Source organism: Notamacropus eugenii, chromosome 2, assembly GCF_028372415.1.
Source record: "Notamacropus eugenii isolate mMacEug1 chromosome 2, mMacEug1.pri_v2, whole genome shotgun sequence".
NCBI lineage: Eukaryota > Metazoa > Chordata > Mammalia > Diprotodontia > Macropodidae > Notamacropus > Notamacropus eugenii.
Genome location: NC_092873.1, coordinates 74,022,975 through 74,040,961, shown reverse-complemented (window position 1 = coordinate 74,040,961; position 17,987 = coordinate 74,022,975). Strand labels below are relative to the sequence as shown.

Genomic DNA, 17,987 nt, shown 5'->3' with positions numbered 1-17,987 from the left:
ATTCCTCCCTTCTTCCTCACTCCCTAACAGAGATGGCCTGCAATCTTGTATAGACTCTACACATACATTTCTATTAAATACATTTTCACGTTAGTCATGTTGAATAGAAGAATTAAAAGTAATAAGAGAAACCATAAAACAAAACAAAACAGAACATAATACAAAAGAAAATGGTCTGCTTCATTCTGCAATCCAATTCCATAGTTCTTTCTCTGATTCTCAAAGGTGTTTTGCCTCAAAAGTCCATTGGGAATTTTTTAGGTCCTTGCATTGATATAAAGGACTAAGTCTACCAGAAAAATTCTTCATAAGCTGTGGTTGTTGTTATGTACAAAGTTCTCCTGGTTCTGCTCCTTTCACTCAGCATCAGTTCATATAAGTCTTTCCAGGCCTCTCTGAAGTCTTCCTGTTCATCATTTCTTAGCACAATAGTATTCCATATGCCACAGCTTGTTCAGCCATTCCCCAATTAATGGGTATCCCCTTGATTTCCAGTTTTTGGCCACAAAAAAGAGAGCTGCTATAAATATTTTTGTACATGTGGGACCCTTTCCTATTTTTATGATCTCTTTGGGATACAGTCTTAGAAGTAATATTGTTGGGTCAATGGGTATGCACATTTTTGTAGCCCTTTCGGCATAGTTCCAAAAACAACAAAACTCTTGAAGAACAGAAGGGAGAAAGGAGAAATAAAGGGAGACAAAGAATAAAATGGAGAGAAAGACACAGTAATCACAATTGTGAATGTGAATGGGATGAAGTCTCCCATAAAATGGAAGCAGTAGCAGAATACATCAGAAAACGCAATCCTACAATATGTTGTTTGCTGGAAACACATTTGAAACTGAGGGATAGATACAGAGTAATGGCAAAAGTCTGGAGTAGAATATATTATGCTTCAGTGGAAGTGAAAAAAGCAGGGGTACCAATCCTGATTTCATACAAAGCAAAAGTAAAACTAGACCTAAGTAACAGAGATGAAGAATGAAACTCTATCCAGTTAAAATCACCAAAGAGAGTGAAGCAATATCATTATGAAACACGTGCACCAAGCATCCAAATTCCTGGAGGAGAATTTAAGGGAGATACAGGAAGAAATACAAATCTATTCTATTGGGGATCAACCTCCCCCTCTCTGAACTAGATAAATCTATCCATAAAGTGAATACAAAAGAAGTTAAGAAGGTGAATGGAAGTCTGGAAAAGGTAGATATGTTAGACTGAAAGAGAAAATTGAATGGGTATGAAAGGAGTACACCTTTCTGTGGTGGTACATGGCAGATACACTAAATCTGACTATGTACTAGGGCTTAAAAAACTCACAATCCAATGCAAAAAAGCAGAAATACTAAATACATACTTTTCAGATTATGATGCAATCAGAATTATATGGAAAGATACGCTAAAAGATAATTAGAAACTAAACAATATAACCCTAAAGAATGAGTGGGTGAAACAAAGCATTGAAACAATAACTATCGAAGAGAATAATTATAATAAGACAATTTATCAAAAGTTGTGGAGAGCAATGAAAATAGTTCTTAGGGAAATAATATTTTATGTCTCTAAATGCTTACATGAACAAAATAGAGAAAGAGGAAATGAATGAATTAGGCATATAAATAAATAGCTAGAAAAAGAACAAATTAAAATCCCCAAATGAATACCACATTAGAAACATTGACAATCAAAAAGAGATTAAGACAATTGAGATTAAGAAAGCTATTGAACTAATAAAATTAAGGGCTGGCTTTATGAAAAACAATTAAATAGATAAACCTTTGTTAATTTGATTTAAAAAGAAGAAAATGAAAATATCAGTATCAAAAATGAAAAGGGTGAATTCACCTCCAATGAAGAGGAAATTAAAACTATAATTAGAAATTATTTTGCCCAACTGTATACCAATAAATTTGTCAATCTTAGTGAAATATATCAATATCTACAAAAACATAAATTCCCCAAATTAACAGAAGAGGAAGTATAAAATGTTTGAAAAACCCCAAATCAGAGAATGAAATTGAACAGCCATCAATGAATTCCCTAGGAAAAAATCTCCAAGTCCAGGTGGATTTACAATGAATTCTGCCAAACTTTTAAAGAACAATTAATTCCAATACCACATAGCAAATTTGGGGAACAAAGGTGAAGGACTCCTACCCAAAGCTTTTTATGATACAAATATGGTACTGACACCTAAACTGAGAAGAGTCAAAACATAGAGAGAAAGTTATATACCAATTTCTCTAATGAATATAGATGAAAAAAATTTAAAAAAAATATTCACAAAGAGAATACAGTAAATTTTCATGAGAATAATGTACAGTGACATTGGACTTATATCAGGAATGCAGGGCTAGCTTAATATTAGGAAAACCATCAGTGTAACTGATCAACAACCAAACTAATAGAAATCATATGATTATGTCAATAGAAGCAGAAAAAGTGACAAAATACAACACAAATTCCTTTTAAAATCACTAGAGAGCATAAGAATAAATGAAGTCTTCCTGAAAATGATAGGTAACATCTATCTAAAAGCAACAGCAAGCATAACATCAAGGTGAGAAAAGGATGTTGACTCTCACCACTGTTAGCTTTAGGCAGAAGAGAAGAAAAAGAAATTGAAGGAATTAGGATAGGTAAAGCAGAAACTAAGCCATCACTTTTTGCAAATGATATGTTGCTATAATTAGAGAATATTTGAGAATCAAGTAAAAAATTACTTGAAAAAATAAACAACTTTTGCAAATTTGAAGAATATTAAATAAACTCACATGAACTATTGGCATTTCTATTTATTACTAGCAATGCCCAAGAGCAAGAGATGGAAAGAGAAATTCTATTTAAAGTTACTATAGACATTATCAAATATTTAGGAGTCTTCCAAAACAAACCCAGAAACCATATGAACACAATTACAAAACACTTTTCACACAAATAAAGTCAGATCTAAGTAGTTGGAAAAACATCAGTTGCTCATGGGTAAACTGATCTAATATAGTAAAAATGCCAATTTCACCTAAATTAATTTATTTATTGACTGCCACCAAACAAATTACCAGAAAAGTATTTCATAGAGCAAGAAAAAATAACAATTTTTTTCTCGAAGAATACATATCAAGGGAATTAATGAAAAGAAGTGCTAGGGGATGTGGCCTAGCCATAACAGATCTTAAATTGTATTATACAGCACCAGTTATCAAAACTACTTGATACTGGTTGAGAAATACTGGTGGGATTGGTAAGGTACATAAGACACAATAGTCAATGACTATTGAAATCTACTATTTCATAAAACCAAAAACCCCAGATTTTGAGATAAGAGCTCACCATTTGACAAAATCTTTTGGGAAAACTGGAACATAACATGGCAGAAAACTAGGCCAAGACCAACATCTTATACCTTATACCCAAATAAAGTAAAAATAGGTATATGATTTAGATATAAGTCTGACACTATAAGCAAAGTGGGAGAGCAGGGAATAGTTTACCTGTCAGATTTATGGATAATGGAAGAATTTGTGACCAAACAGAAGACAGAGAACATTATGAAATGCAAAATGTATAATTCTGATTCCCTTAAATTGAAGTTTTTGCATAAAAAACCCAATGCCAGCAAGATTAGGAGGGAAACAGATAATTAGATAACAATTTTTACAACCAAAGTCTCCACCAAAGGTCTCATTTCTAAAATATATAGAGATATATATAGCATATAGTTTGGCAAAATAGCTCCTAATAATTATTTTTATTTCATCATTGCTTTTGCTTTTGCTCTTGTTTATTTTTGATACTTAGAATTTTGTTTTCTTCTTTTTTTTTAAAGCAAATTAGTTAGTGTACTATCTATTCCACTCCCCAAAAATACCCAGATCCTATTTTTGTTTACTAATGCAGTGTGTGTTTGTATCTCTGTGTGTTTTACTTTCAATTTTTTTCTCCTTTGACTTTCAGGATTTATATTTTGGTGTTCAATTGTGTGTTTTCAGTTGATCGGTTTTCTAGTTGTTTTAGCTGTGTGCCCAGTTCATTGATTTCCTCTTTCTCCCTTTCATTGACAAATGAGTTTAACATTTAAAAAATTTCCCCTAGAATTACTTTGGCAGCATCCCAAAATTTTGGTATATTATTACATTGTTTTCATTATCTTTATAGAAATTATTATTTCAGTGATTTGTTCTTTGACTCACATAGTTTTTAGGAATATTAATTAGTTTTGAATTAATTTTCAACCTTGCTTCACAGTTATTTTATTGACTATAATTTTTATTGCATTATGCTTGGTAAAAAGATATATTTGCTCTTTCTGCTTTGTGCTTTTGTAATGTTTTTTTAGATTTCATACGTGGTCAATTTTTGTGAAGATGCCATGCATAGCTGAGAATTTAGTATATTTCTTTTTATTCTTATTCAATACTTTCAAGAAGTCTATAACATCCAACTTTTTCAAAATTCTATTCAGGTCTACAGCTTCTGATTTAGTTTTGTTTTGATTTTTCTGGTTTTGAAGGAAGCATTGAATTTACATCCAGCTTTACCATAATTTTCCTATATCTTTCTGCTACTCATTTCACTTTCCTTTAAGCATTAGGTGCTAGATTATTTTGTTCACATATCTTTAGTATGGATATTAACTCATTGTCTATGTTAACTTTTAGCAAAATATAATTTCCCTGCTTATCTCTTCTAATTAAGTTTATTTTTGTTTTTGTTTGTTTGAGGTCATTTTTGGTAACCATGCTTTTTTTTTTTTTTATTCCAGCTGAAGCATAATAGATTCTGCTCTAGGATTTTATTTTAACAATGTATATATCTTTCTGTTTCAAAAAACATTGTTTATAAATGACAAATTGTCAAGTTATGATTTGTAAACTACTCTATCTTCTATTTTACCTTCCATCTCGTTCACATTCACAATTGTGATTGCTAACTGTTTCTTTCTTTCCATTTTCTCCTGTTGTTCTTATCATTTTTCTTCTTCCCCCTTTAGGAGTTTCTTTTGATTCTAATTAATGTCTCACTTAATCCATATTTCCTCTTATTCTGCTCCCTTTCCTTTTATTTCTTTCTTTCCTATTTCCCTGTTGGAAATCTCAAGGTCAAACTCACTGATCTATAGTTTACAGCTGAAATTCTCTTTCTTATTTTGAAAATGGGAACATATATCCTTTTTTGGTCTTGTATCACCTCTCCTGTTCTCCATAGTTTCTCAGTATCACTTTTAGTGACTCAGTCATAACATCCTAGAATTATTTCAGTTTCCACACACTAAAGTCCATTTTGGACCAGATGATGTGAGGACAGGTAGTTGCTTTTTTTTATTATCTTTGCACTGATCTTGTCAATTAGCCATTTTTACTCTGTCTTTTTTACACGAGAAGGTTATTCATTCTCTTTGACGGAGGAAAGAAGCAAAATAGGATTAGATTTTCTACCTTTATTTTTTCATCTGTTACTATTTTCCCATGAATATTAAGCATCTTTCTTCTTTAATGCTCCTTTTTCTCAATGCAGCTTTCAAAAATTTTTTTGAAACCCTTAAATTTCCTCACTAGCCTTGGTTTGTTTTGTACTTAAGCATTCTTGGTACATTGTTTTCTACAACATGCTGCCATATTTGTGTGTACATTCTCTGTTTCCTGTACTTGATACACTATATTATTTTTATCTTTTTAAAATCTAAGTTGGTTTATGATTTCTCTGCATATTAATGTCGGTCTCTATAAATATGATTTTAACCCCTCACTGGAATTCACTCTGTGCATTCAATATTGCAGTCTTCAAAGATTCACATCCCTTTTGGTCTGACTTATGCTGTAGAATTTTAGGTAGCAAGGTATCACTTATCTTTCCTCTGAATCCTTCGAAGTCTATGCTTCCTACTTCTAGGTTGCTTACCAGGATAAATCTAGATTTCCTTGCTATCAGTGCTCATTTTTCACTGTCATTATTTCTCTCTGAATTATTGGTTTATTTCTTCTTTTGCTCCATGTGGTCTGTCATATATTTCCACAATTTAAAAAAAAAATTCTCATTTCCTTCATCTTTATCCAAATTTTCTACAGCATATATGATCCTTCTAATTTCTAAATTTCCTCACCCAAGTATATCCTAAGAAACATTCCTATTCTTCCTTCTACTCTTTTACCTAAAGTTTTATATTCCCCTTAAAAAAGCTAAGTACTTACAGAGCTATATTCTGATCACGTAACCCATTAAAGATGCCCATGAGGCTTAATTTGCCTCCATGCTTTTGCATACCTATTTTATTTTGCATATTTACCATGTTTTTTGCATTTATGTAAATGTATCCATGGCTTTTATTAATAGTTCCTTTCTTGGATTCTTTATCCTTTAAATTATTGGACATATCTGATTTGTATTCCTATATAAGAATTCATTTCGGTGATAAGCAGCTTGATGGGGTGGGTAGATTTTCCCCTACTTATTTCACTTTCAATTTGTTTGTTTATGTGAAAGTTTTCTTAATCAAGATTTGTAGTATTATAGAAAAATAGGTTTTCAATTTATTTAAAAATTCATGTTTCAAAACATGAAATTCCAGCCACTCAGAGTTTTGTAACTAAAATTCTGAGCAAAACCACAATTTGTGTTTAAGCTATAAAACTATACTAAGTCTTTTTAAAACATCTTATACATATAACTATGAATGTATGTATGTACATATATGCACACATGTATATATGCATATATATGTACATAGGTGTGTGTATGTGCAAGCGTGTGGGTGCTGTTCATGGTAAGAGATAGAAGGGTTACACCCTGAATTCCAAACGTCTATTTTTCAAAGAATCCAGTTATATTTCTGATGATGTCAGATCATTTTTATAGTAGAATGCATCCCAAGTTGTCCAAAGGAAAGTCAAATGTATTTCATTGTGTGTGTGTGTGTGTGTGTGTGTGTGTGTGTGTGTGTGTGTGGACTTCTTTTGAGGAATATTTACATAGTGAATTTTTGGGCAACCCACATCCATAAAGTTTTTTAAGAAGCAATGCATTCTAATTCTTTAGTATCCTATCCTCTCTAGATACCCATTAATGTCCTCATGAGATGAACTCTATGAATGCTTGAAAACCAACTTTGCCTACTTAGAACTCTAGGTTATTTGGCAAGGAAATGGAAATCCTTTATCAGAATTCCACTGATTTTATCTTTTGGGACCTCCATCAATCCCATATTCCCTGGTTTGGTCTTAAGTATTATTTTATCTATCTTCATGGTGACTGTAATGGCCAGTCATCATGATTCTGCTTATTCATGTGTACTCCAGGCTTCATGCTCTGATGTACTTTTTACTTAGTCAACTCTATCATGGACACTGTCAACCCCTGCATCACTGTTCCTAAGATGTTGGCAGACCTTCTGTCCAGGAAAAAGAGCATTTCCTTTTCAGGCTGTGCAGTTCAGATCTTCCTTTACCTGACTTTGTTTGGGAGTGAATCTTTTTTCTTGGATCTCATGGCCTATGATCGCTATGTGGCTGTTTGTAATCCCCTCCATTAATCTCTCTTAATGAGTCATAGGATCTGCTTGCTTATGGTAGTGGGACCCTGAATTCATGGTTGCTTTGATGGCTTTATGCTGACCCTTGTCACTCTGAGTTTTCCTTGTTGTGGTTCACAAAAGACCAGCCACTTTTTTTCTCTGAGACTCCTGCTGTACTATAACTGTCATGTGCAGCCACATCCCTATATGACACCCTTGTCTGTCTGTTTTGTCCTGATGCTCATAGTTCCCACATCCCTTAGCTCTTTTTTTTTTATCTGGATATGGATTACTGTCTCTCAGATGAATACTTCTGAGGGTAAATACAAAACTTTAGCCACCTGCTCATCCCACATAATAGCAGTCAGTGTTTTCTATGAGGCTACTTTCTATTCCAATGTTTTGCCCTGCTCCTTTCACACGGCAGAAATAGGCAAAATAGTTTCAGTTTCTTACATCATTCTTAGCCCTGTGCTCAACCCTGTGATATACAGTTTAAGAAATAAAGATGTGTTAGCAGGTCTAAACAAAAACATTAAGAAAATGTGTGTCTTCTCAGAAAATTCAAGTAAAGGATTGATAGGAAGTAATATATGAAATTGTGAAGACCTAACTCAGATATTATCTCTATCATCTCTTGAGACAATGTCGAATATTTTCTCAATAAAATGTTTAATGATTTGGAAAACAATGCATTTAATGACATCTAGGTTACCCAAGGATTTTTTTCACTAAAATATTATTGTCATCTTGCACTTAACTTCAGTTTCTCTCAGTCCACTGGCTCCTTCACCACTACCTAACATGCTAACTATGTCTCACCCATGCTCAGAAAAACCTCACTTGATCCCTTCATCCCCACTCTCTATCATCTTCTTTCTCTTTTGCCCTTTGAGATTAAATTCTCTGATAAGCCACTCTAATGGGCCTCCACTTACTCTACTTTAATTTTCTCCTTAATTCCCTGTAATACAACTTCTGATTTCAACATACCACCAAAACTGCTCTCTCCAAAGTTACCAATGATTTTTTAATTGTCAAAATATTGTATTCAGATTCCAAGAAAAAATGAAGGGAATCTATTCCTAGGGATATGGTTCAGTTTTCTAATAATCAAGCAGGTAAAATTAAGTTATCTGTGTTTAAAAGTAAAAAAAGAAATAGTGGCAAGATGCATTTAACCTTATGACAGAGGTTTCATGGCATAAGGGAAATTCAGGGGAATCATTCCTTATTAGATTGAATTAATGCTTGTGGGAAACTTGGTTAGACCCTAGTGATATTCCAGTAGAACAGATTTCATGGAGTAGATATAGGAAGCCCAGTCCTAGGGAGATGCCATATGTAGAACCTATTCCGGCTGAAATTTAGAACAGACTTTTAAGCTAGCCCCTTCAATCTGTTTAACTTCCTCTGGTATGGGCATTAGTCTATGATTTTTGGAAAGCAATGACTAAGGTGGCTGCAACTCAAGATCTAAATGGCTCCAAATTAAGACCCATAAAAAACAGTTGGAAAAGACCTTAGCAATAACTAAGCCAAAAACAATTAACTAAGAAATGAATGTCACTAGACTAGACTTGGACTGGGGTGTTGTGAGAAGTAGATAAACAATGTCATGCAGTGTTAATAAAGGGGTAGAGAATGATGAAGCTCCATCAGCAGTGTTTCAGAAAGACTCCATTAGTCCCTTCTTAAGAATCAAAGGCCCCTGACACAAGGAAGGGGACAAAACACTGCACCACTCCCATGCTGCCTGGAAGCTTCCTGAACCCATAAGGGACTGGGGGTGAAACTGAGGTTTCCAAGAATAAGACAGATTGAGGGAGAATGGAGACCAAATATAGAAGTAATCTTACATTGGTCATGAGAACATAAGCATGAAAATTTGCATAGGTTCCCGAATCTCCCTGGTTTTCATTGATTGTTATGGGGGCACTGCAACTTCTACAAAAAGAAATGAAGTTCTGTTACAAACTGAGCACTTACCATCTTAAAAACATGCTGGGTATATTTCATAAATCCTTGAAAACACAGCGGATATATCTCCTTATATTGTGTTTCACTTTATTGTGCTTGAAAAATACTGTGTTTTTTACAAATTAAATATTTGTGGTGACTCTTGCAATTGAGCAAATCTATTGATGCTATTTTTCTAGCAGTATGTCTCTTTATCATAATTAGGTAATTCTTGCAATCTTTCAAGCATTTTCCTTATTGTTGTATTTATTAAAGTGATCTGGGATCAGTGATCTCTGATGTCGCTATTTTAATTGTTTTGGGCTACCAAAAAATGCCCACACAAGATGACAAACTTAATAAACATACTATGTGGTCTGACTGCCCCCTATCTGTCATTTCCTTGTCTTTCTCCCTCTCCTTGGGCCTTGCTATTCTCTGAGAAACATTGAAATTAGGTCTTTTAATTACCGTACAATGGCCTCTAAGTGCTATTGGAATGTGGAGTGTTTTCAAATATTCTATTTCTGAAAATTACCATAAACCAGGTTTTGCCATAGCATTTTCTTTAAAGCTGCTGTGACATCTTTATTCCTGACACTATAGATAAGAGGGTTTAGAACAGGTGTTAGGATAGTGTAGAAGACAGACACCATTATATCCTTCTCAGCAGTATGATAAGAAGGAGGGATCATGTAGTTATAGACAGCAGCTCCATAAAAGAGAAAAACAACAGTTAAGTGGGAGGAACACGTGAAAAGTGCTTTCCTGTAACCCGTTGATGTATTCATCTTATAGATTGTGAGGAGAATGAGGGAATAAGAACTTAAAATAACTATGACAGGGATGAGGAGCATAAGGACACAGCACAGGTACATGACAGTCTCATAGAGTGAAGTGTCTGAACAGGAGAGTTTCAATAAGGCCAGGATCTCACAGAAGAAGTTTTGGATCTCTCGTGTTTTACAAAAGGGGAAATTCATGGTGATAGGGGTCAGAGTGAAACCATCAAGAGAGCCCAAGAGCCAACAGACAATTGCAAGGAGTATGCAAACTCTGTGGTTCATGAGGGTGGGGTAGCGGAGAGGGTGACAAATGGCCATATACCTGTCATAGGACATAGCTGCTAAAAGGAAGCACTCTGCTGTCCCTAGCGTTACATAGAGGAACATCTGGATTCCACAGCTTGGGGCTGAGATATTATGAATCCCAGTCACCTGATTCAGCAGCATCTTGGGCATAGTGACAGAGATATACATCATGTCCATGAGGGAAAGCTGACTGATAAAGAAGTACATGGGAGTGTGGAGGTGGGGATTACTTTGAATCAAAAGAACCAAAATGGCATTCCCAGTCACCGCTACTACAAAAATAATGAATATCAGTGAGTAGAAGAAAGGAGAATATGTGCTTTGGCTGAAGAGCCCCAACAGGATGAAGTCAGTCCCATAAGTTTGATTCTCCAACCACATTGTTTCCTTCATGTTATATCACCTAGAGAAGATTAAAAACAAGCAAGACAACAAAGAATTTTATATTCTGTCCTTTCTGCATAAAATAGATTATCTATTAGTGCAGGAAAGTGTTATGCTGTAGATTATTCTAACTGGAGTAGAGATGGATTTTTGCTAACAGGAGAGACTCTCATCAATCTGTGATACAGATGGTCTAACTTGAAACCAAAGATAGATCTATTTGGATAGAAAATTAACTTCAGTCATTTTCAGACCCTGTTATTCTGCCAGATGATTCTTGTTTAGAAGAAAGTTCAAGATGAGCTCTGTCACTTGAAATAAACATCATAGAAAACATTACAGAAATATTCATATTCTTTTTTATTTTTGTCACATGAGTATCTCAAATTCAATACACCTAAAATGGAGCTCATTGTACTTCCATTTTCAGAACTTCCCTATTAGTGTCAAGGACATTATCATGTGTTCAGTCACTTAATCTCACAACCTCAGTGTTATTCTGAACACCTTACTGTTATGTCGACCATACTTACAGTACAATGTCAAATCTTGTAGTTTCTACTTTCAGAATATCTCTCAGAAAGGATCTATTCTTTACATAACTCAACATCCTAACTGAAGACATTATCATTTCCTTTTCCAGATGTTCACTTGAGCTACTGCCATACCCTCCAATTAGTTCCCCTGCCATAAGTCTTTACCTACTCCAATCCTCCAGTCAGCTGACAAAGTGATTTTCTTTAGACTTAGGGTTGACCGAGTAACCTCCTACTCTGTAAAATCCAGTGCCTTCCTATTTCCTCCATGACAAAATAAAATCAAAAAGACTTCTCTTTAGCATTTACAGCACTTGTAACCCAGCACTTATCTATACTTCAACTAAACTGTCCTAGAGGCTATTTTTCAAACACAATATTCCATCTCCCTTCTCCATATCTTTACATTGACTTTTCCCTATGCCTGGAAGAGTCTCCTAACTTTCTACCTATCAGTTTTTCTAACTTCTCTCAAGAATCAGTCTTCCCCAGTTCACCCCAGTTGCTACTGCCTTCTGAGAGTCCACTACTCTTTTCTGCTACCACATGTACAGCTATATGTGCCTACTTATTTGGATGGTATCTCTCACATTACAATATCAGCTTCTTGAGGGCAAGGGTTACTTTTGCCTTTCTTTATATCCCCAGCTTAGTACAGCAAATAAATAAATAATAAATGCTTGTTGATTGACTAATTAAAATATGTTAAAAAATCTGTCCCCTGTTGGGCAGAAATGTACTAAAGAGAGGGGTCTTATAAGGATCTTGTCATGTTGACATCCACTCATTACATATTTGTGAAGTCAAAATCAAAATTTGGGAGGAAAAGCAACTCTATAACCCTCTTCTACATAAGAAAGTACATAAGCATTTATTGAGCACCTAGTATTTGTCAGGTTTTATGCTAACCATTTTATAAAATTATTTGGGATATAAATATTTCATTCCATCATCACTACCTTAGTAAGTAGTTGCTATTATTATCCCTATTTTACAGTTAAGACAACCAGTGGATAAGGTACTTGACATGGGACACACCTCTAGTAAGCGTTTAAGGTTGTATGTCAGCATAGGTCTTCTTGACTCCGGGTCAAACACTCTAGTACTACACCACCGAGGGTGTAGATACTCCTATTTCTTTCAACCTGAATTACCGAACTCTTCTTCATTCTCTAAGCATTTTTAACTTTTTCCATGAATGTGCATTTTTTCATGATAGATCATGTGACAGGAGTGTATCATTCCTTGTATGACAGAGTATTTAGTGCCAGAAGGGACCGTTAAAATCACTCAGTTTAACCTCTTTACTTTTAAAATTATGAAATGTTCCAAGGGAATGTTGTTAATTTGTCCATACTTGCATAGGCAATAAAGCAGCTATAATACAACCATAGATTCCATGATTCATTGTTTTTACCCCATTGCACCATAGTCCTGCCTGTGGAAGCCATTTGATTCCTCTGAATTCTAACTACAGTACAAAATATCCTATTCATTTTTCTCTGATACTGCTAAATGAAGAGGATCTTTTTCTCTCCAGTATACTGTTAACCTGATATATTTATCACATTTTGCTGTATATCATAGTTATTTCTGTCCTATCTTCTCCACTTGAATTTAAAATTCTTGGGTGTAATTAATTCTTTCTGAGCTTCAGCACTTAGGGAAGCACCTTGCATTATACATATGTTTTAATTGAATAGAATTGGATTGCATCAGATTGAATTAAACCATTTTTGTCTCAAACTGAACTGCTTTAACCTAATTGACATTGTAACTTTAAAAGTTCTCACAAGAAAAAGTGAATATAGCTTCCTGCTTGTTTTGATTAACCTCCTGAGAATTGTGAAATAGAATAAACAGTGCAGAAAAAAATGGGTTTAGTTTCAAATGATCTCTATGGGCAGGAAGCGGGGTACAACGGATAGACTACTGTTCCTGGAGTCATGAGAACCTCAATTCAAATCTGACCTCACTTACTACCTATCTGACCATGTGCCATCACTTAATTCTGATTGCCTGTCAAAAAAAATAAATTAAAAAACATTCTAAATTCTATTAATTTCAAAGGGGGGAATTTGTATTTTGAAATCATTTCACAGAAATTTCTAGTTTGCTACTTCAGAATATCCTGTATACATAAAAATGATGCTTTAATTCAAGCTGATGAATACATAATTAAGAAATACTTTCAAGTTAGAAGAAGAGCTTGTGTCTACAAAAATATTCATAGATTCACAGAAATTCATGTATCTATCTTGGAATAAATCTATAAAAAATAAAATCATTGATGATATTTTTACCCATGAGCTTTTATATTTCTCATCTGGTCTTTACTTCATCTAGGAATTTCTTCCTCTATAAAAATGAAACTTGACATATCCACTTTCAGAACCCTTTCAGTGCTAAAACTTCTACAATTCCATGTCTCTAATGTTAAATTTCCTTAGAACTTGAAAAAATAATGCCAATCATGGGTATTTTTTTCATAATATTTCCCCCAATTTGAATAAGCATCTGTATTCCCCTTTGCATATCTTAGCCGAGATATATATTTTTTTAAATAATTCATGGATATTTGATCATTTCTACATTCAGATGCATGAGAAAGTTAAGCTCTGTACCACTTACCTCCAATTCCTTCAATGGAAAAAAAAATAGCCAGAGGTTGATTTTCTGTAATGAAAACTTTAGATGCTCACAACTATTTCCAAAGGTCAAACCGGTCATATTCTTCTCTACTCCAAATGCAGAGAAAACTCTCAGGAAAATGATCAAAGTGGTCTGTGAAAACCAAGAACATATTTAGGAAATGTGCTATGTTCCTTATCAATGTCAAAACTGGGATTACACAAAATCAAAATAATTTTTTAAGAGAAATTAAGACTGATACTCCAAAAATCAATAAGATAATAGCTGGACATCTATTTTCTATAGAGTTAGAGAAAAATTTGAAAGGTTAGTGCAAAAACCAAGTACCAGAGCTGTTGTTGAGAAGCAGCATGTATTATTGAAACCATTAGATGATCCTTTCCTCTCCCAGGTCCATTAAATGTCTAAATAAATGTTACTGTAAAGGTAATGAACCTTTATATCAAGAACCTGGCCCTGTGTGAATGGGAGGGAAGAAGACAAGTGTGATGTGAATTAAAAGACAGAGGTCAAAGTGTTACATAACCTACTTTTTCACATTAAGTACAGAAGACTTCTGGAACCCAGGTTGAATTAAAAGAACACTGTCTTGAGAACAGGAGGTTTGGGGAAGGGGGGATGATCACAATTCTGAGTCTACCTGACTGTGTGGTCTGGAAAAAGGTACTGCTTGGAAACTTGGTCTCATCTCAAAAATGAAAAACTTTACTAGCTATCCCTTCACACTGAAGAATTTTATGTTTTCTGTATTACTTAAAAATGATACTCAAAACCAAAGACATCTTGCCAAATGAGTTCTTACCAAAGCAGAATAAAAGAGATATATCACTTCCTTCTCCTGTTCCTCTCACCTCACCTAGTTCAGCATACTGGCCCTTCCTAGCTTCTGTTGGGTGCTTCAGCATGCAGTGAGGTTCCAAGGCTCCATTCCAAATTCTTGCTGCTCTGATCTGGTTTCTGAATACAATACACTTTCAAGATCTTCACTCCTCCAATACAATCTGGAGCCCAGCTAATCCACTCCAGGCCTGGTTCTGGCCACCCCCACATCCTGGGGTACCACAGAATCATAGCCACCAAAACTGGAACACAACAGACAATTATCCCAGCATCCATATTTTCCTTTCAATTCATGCTCCCACCCTGTTTACCATAATGTAACAGTAAGCACCACAACATACATGGGGGGGAGGGGGGTAGCCTGATATCACAGATTCTTAGATCTGCATTCATAAAAGGAAAGCAACTTTCAGTGGCTTAACAATCACTTTAACTAAGCACATGGATCAATCCTTTAGTCAAGCACATATATCATTCACCTAGTTTAGGGGAGTCAACAACCTGAACCCCAAAGTAGTCAACAGACATGACTTCTTCTATCTGACCATAATTCAACAGACAGGTACAACTGTCTGATTATAATTACCAGAGAGGGAAGCACGACATCTAGGTTCTCAAAGCTGGGGAAGCTCTTTTAGCCACTTCCCAGAGTTCTCATCTGGCATTCAAACCTTATTACAAAAACCAAGGACCCCACAAAATTTATTTTTGAGCACATGTAAACATTTGCATCTATCCTTCTAAGCTTCAATTTTCCTTTTATTTGGCCCAGAATTCCACCATCAGAACATTTTTGAATTTTGACTATCATTCATTTCTTTCCTTCTCAGATTTCTGTCAGGAAATTTAATGTCTAGTGTCTCCCTTTATCCAAATCGTTGAGTTAAAAAAATATTTTACAGCATAGATCTCTATGACTTTACGATGGAAGGTAATAAAAAAGATGAAATTAAATGACATGATAATTCTTTACATCCAGGGATTTGGTCAGTTTGGAATCCATAGAATTGTACTATAATTAATCTCATTTTTCTTCATATTTTCCTGACAAATGAAAATCTACAAAATTCCAGTTGGAAGGTTTCCCGTATTTCTTCATGGCAAATAATTCTAAGTTTTCATTTTTTATCATCTTCCCACTATGTTAAATTAGAATTCCTTTGGTCTTGGTTTTGAAACAAACAATTGTTAAGGTTTCTTACAACTCTACTAAAAATTCTGGGATTTTGTTACTTTTTAATCATATTACTTTTATAATCATATCTTATTATATATGGTTCTCTTTTGCTTTGTTATGTTATTCATGTAAATGTTTATTGTCCTATATGTAAGTTCTTTTCTATGAAATAATTTGAGGATTCTTATTGTCCTCAGTGCCTCAGTTCTCTAACCAATCATACTGATTTCTCCATTCATGATGCCAAGCTCTTTTTTACCAATCATAATTTGTTCCCCACCTACAAAGCTGTATTCTTTGTTCTGTACTCCCCAAAACTACAAAAGAGAGCCATCTCCCTCATTTCAGGGTCTTTGATTGGGAAGCTGAAAACTTATTTATTGGCAAATTCATACTTTGGTAATAAATTGATCTTATTTGGAACTCTGTGCCTCACATGAAACATCAGATATAGCATCAGCATCTACTGATAAAATCAATAATAAGTTTGTGTGTGTATACATGTGTGTGTGTACACATACATGTACACACACACATACACATATAATTCCAGTTACTAATATTGAATCATTCTTGTGTGCCTTCAATAAATTCAGGTTGGTCATAGTATTTAGGGGTTTTTATTTTGGTCTGGTTTGGTTTAGTTTTGCTGCCTTTTGCTAGACTATGTTGAAAAATTTTAATCAATGGTCCTTAGTGATATTTTGACCTTTTCCTTTAACTCCTTTTCTTATTACTGTCCTGTTGGAATAGAAATATTTTTCAACCCAAATCTGTGTATATATGTATCCTTTCCTCCTTTGACCAGTTCATGTGAGACTTTCCCCAAGTGTCACCCACAACCACCCACTTTCCCTTTCTTGTTGTATAGACTTCTTCTTGTGCACTCCATTTCTATGAGATAATTTTCCCTATTGTTCCTCTCCTGCCCACCTGGTCTACTAGTGTGTTACTCTTCCCAACCTTTCCATTCTTCTTTTGAGATAACCAAAGCATAATACACTCCCTCTGTCAAACTAAACTTTCTTTATGACCCCTGATGATGACAGAGTTCTGTGAGGCTATATACATCATCACTTCATATGACAATAAAGTTTTACTGCTTTAAGTTCCTTTGATTGCTTGCTCACATTTATGTTTTTATGCTTCTCTTAACTTTATGTTTGTATGGTCTTGTCTTACGAGTTAAATGAGAAGATATTTGTAGTGTTTAGCAAAATGCCTGGCACATAGTAAATAACTCTAACATGACAAATAAAAAGCTTTGTCCCTTTTCTAACTAACTAAACTAAGTCTTTTACAAAATCTCATAAGTTGCACAATTGCTGGTGGTGTTCAACTAGCTCTGTAATAATAGATGGGTTATTTCACTTAGAGATAACTTTTGGCTACACCACAAGATTTATCTTCTAAGCCAAAGGAGGGTTGCAAATAGCTTTGGTGTAAGAGATTGCTAGACTTTCAAAATAAAGGTTACTTAATATATGACTATTATATTTTTTAATATTCTCATTTTTATTTATATTCCTGATCCAAGACCAAAATAGGAATACTGAATAATTTTTAATGTATTGCTATACATTCTACAAATATTTCGGGCAATATTTTAACAAAATTAAACGTTCCTTAAAATAATCAATAGTTTTGTTTCTCCACTTTATCTCACAGGTTTGTATGTCCAAATAATACATGTCAAGAAATAGTTTGTAATTACTCCATTTTTATAAATGATTTATGCAGATTGAAAACTAACTGTTTTTTGAAAGTTTGATAAAATTAAGCTGTAAATTGGTCTAATACATCTACACCTGAGATTTCTGTGCATGTCAGTGTGTGTG

The 17,987-nt window shown here is 34.3% G+C and overlaps 1 protein-coding gene across 1 annotated transcript; it reads right to left on the bottom strand.

Annotated features, from left to right (window-relative positions):
- Positions 1-9,990: 9,990 nt before the first annotated feature.
- On the bottom strand, positions 9,991-10,953 carry LOC140523539 (olfactory receptor 2T29-like). Its single transcript, XM_072638362.1, has one exon. It carries the CDS (start codon positions 10,951-10,953, stop codon positions 9,991-9,993), a length of 963 nt encoding a protein of 320 aa, XP_072494463.1.
- Between the last annotated feature and the right edge of the window lie 7,034 nt (positions 10,954-17,987).

Coding starts and splice junctions, on each gene's coding strand:
- LOC140523539 (XM_072638362.1), bottom strand. CDS start 10,953: ATGAAGGAAACAATGTGGTTGGAGAATCAAACTTATGGGACTGACTTC.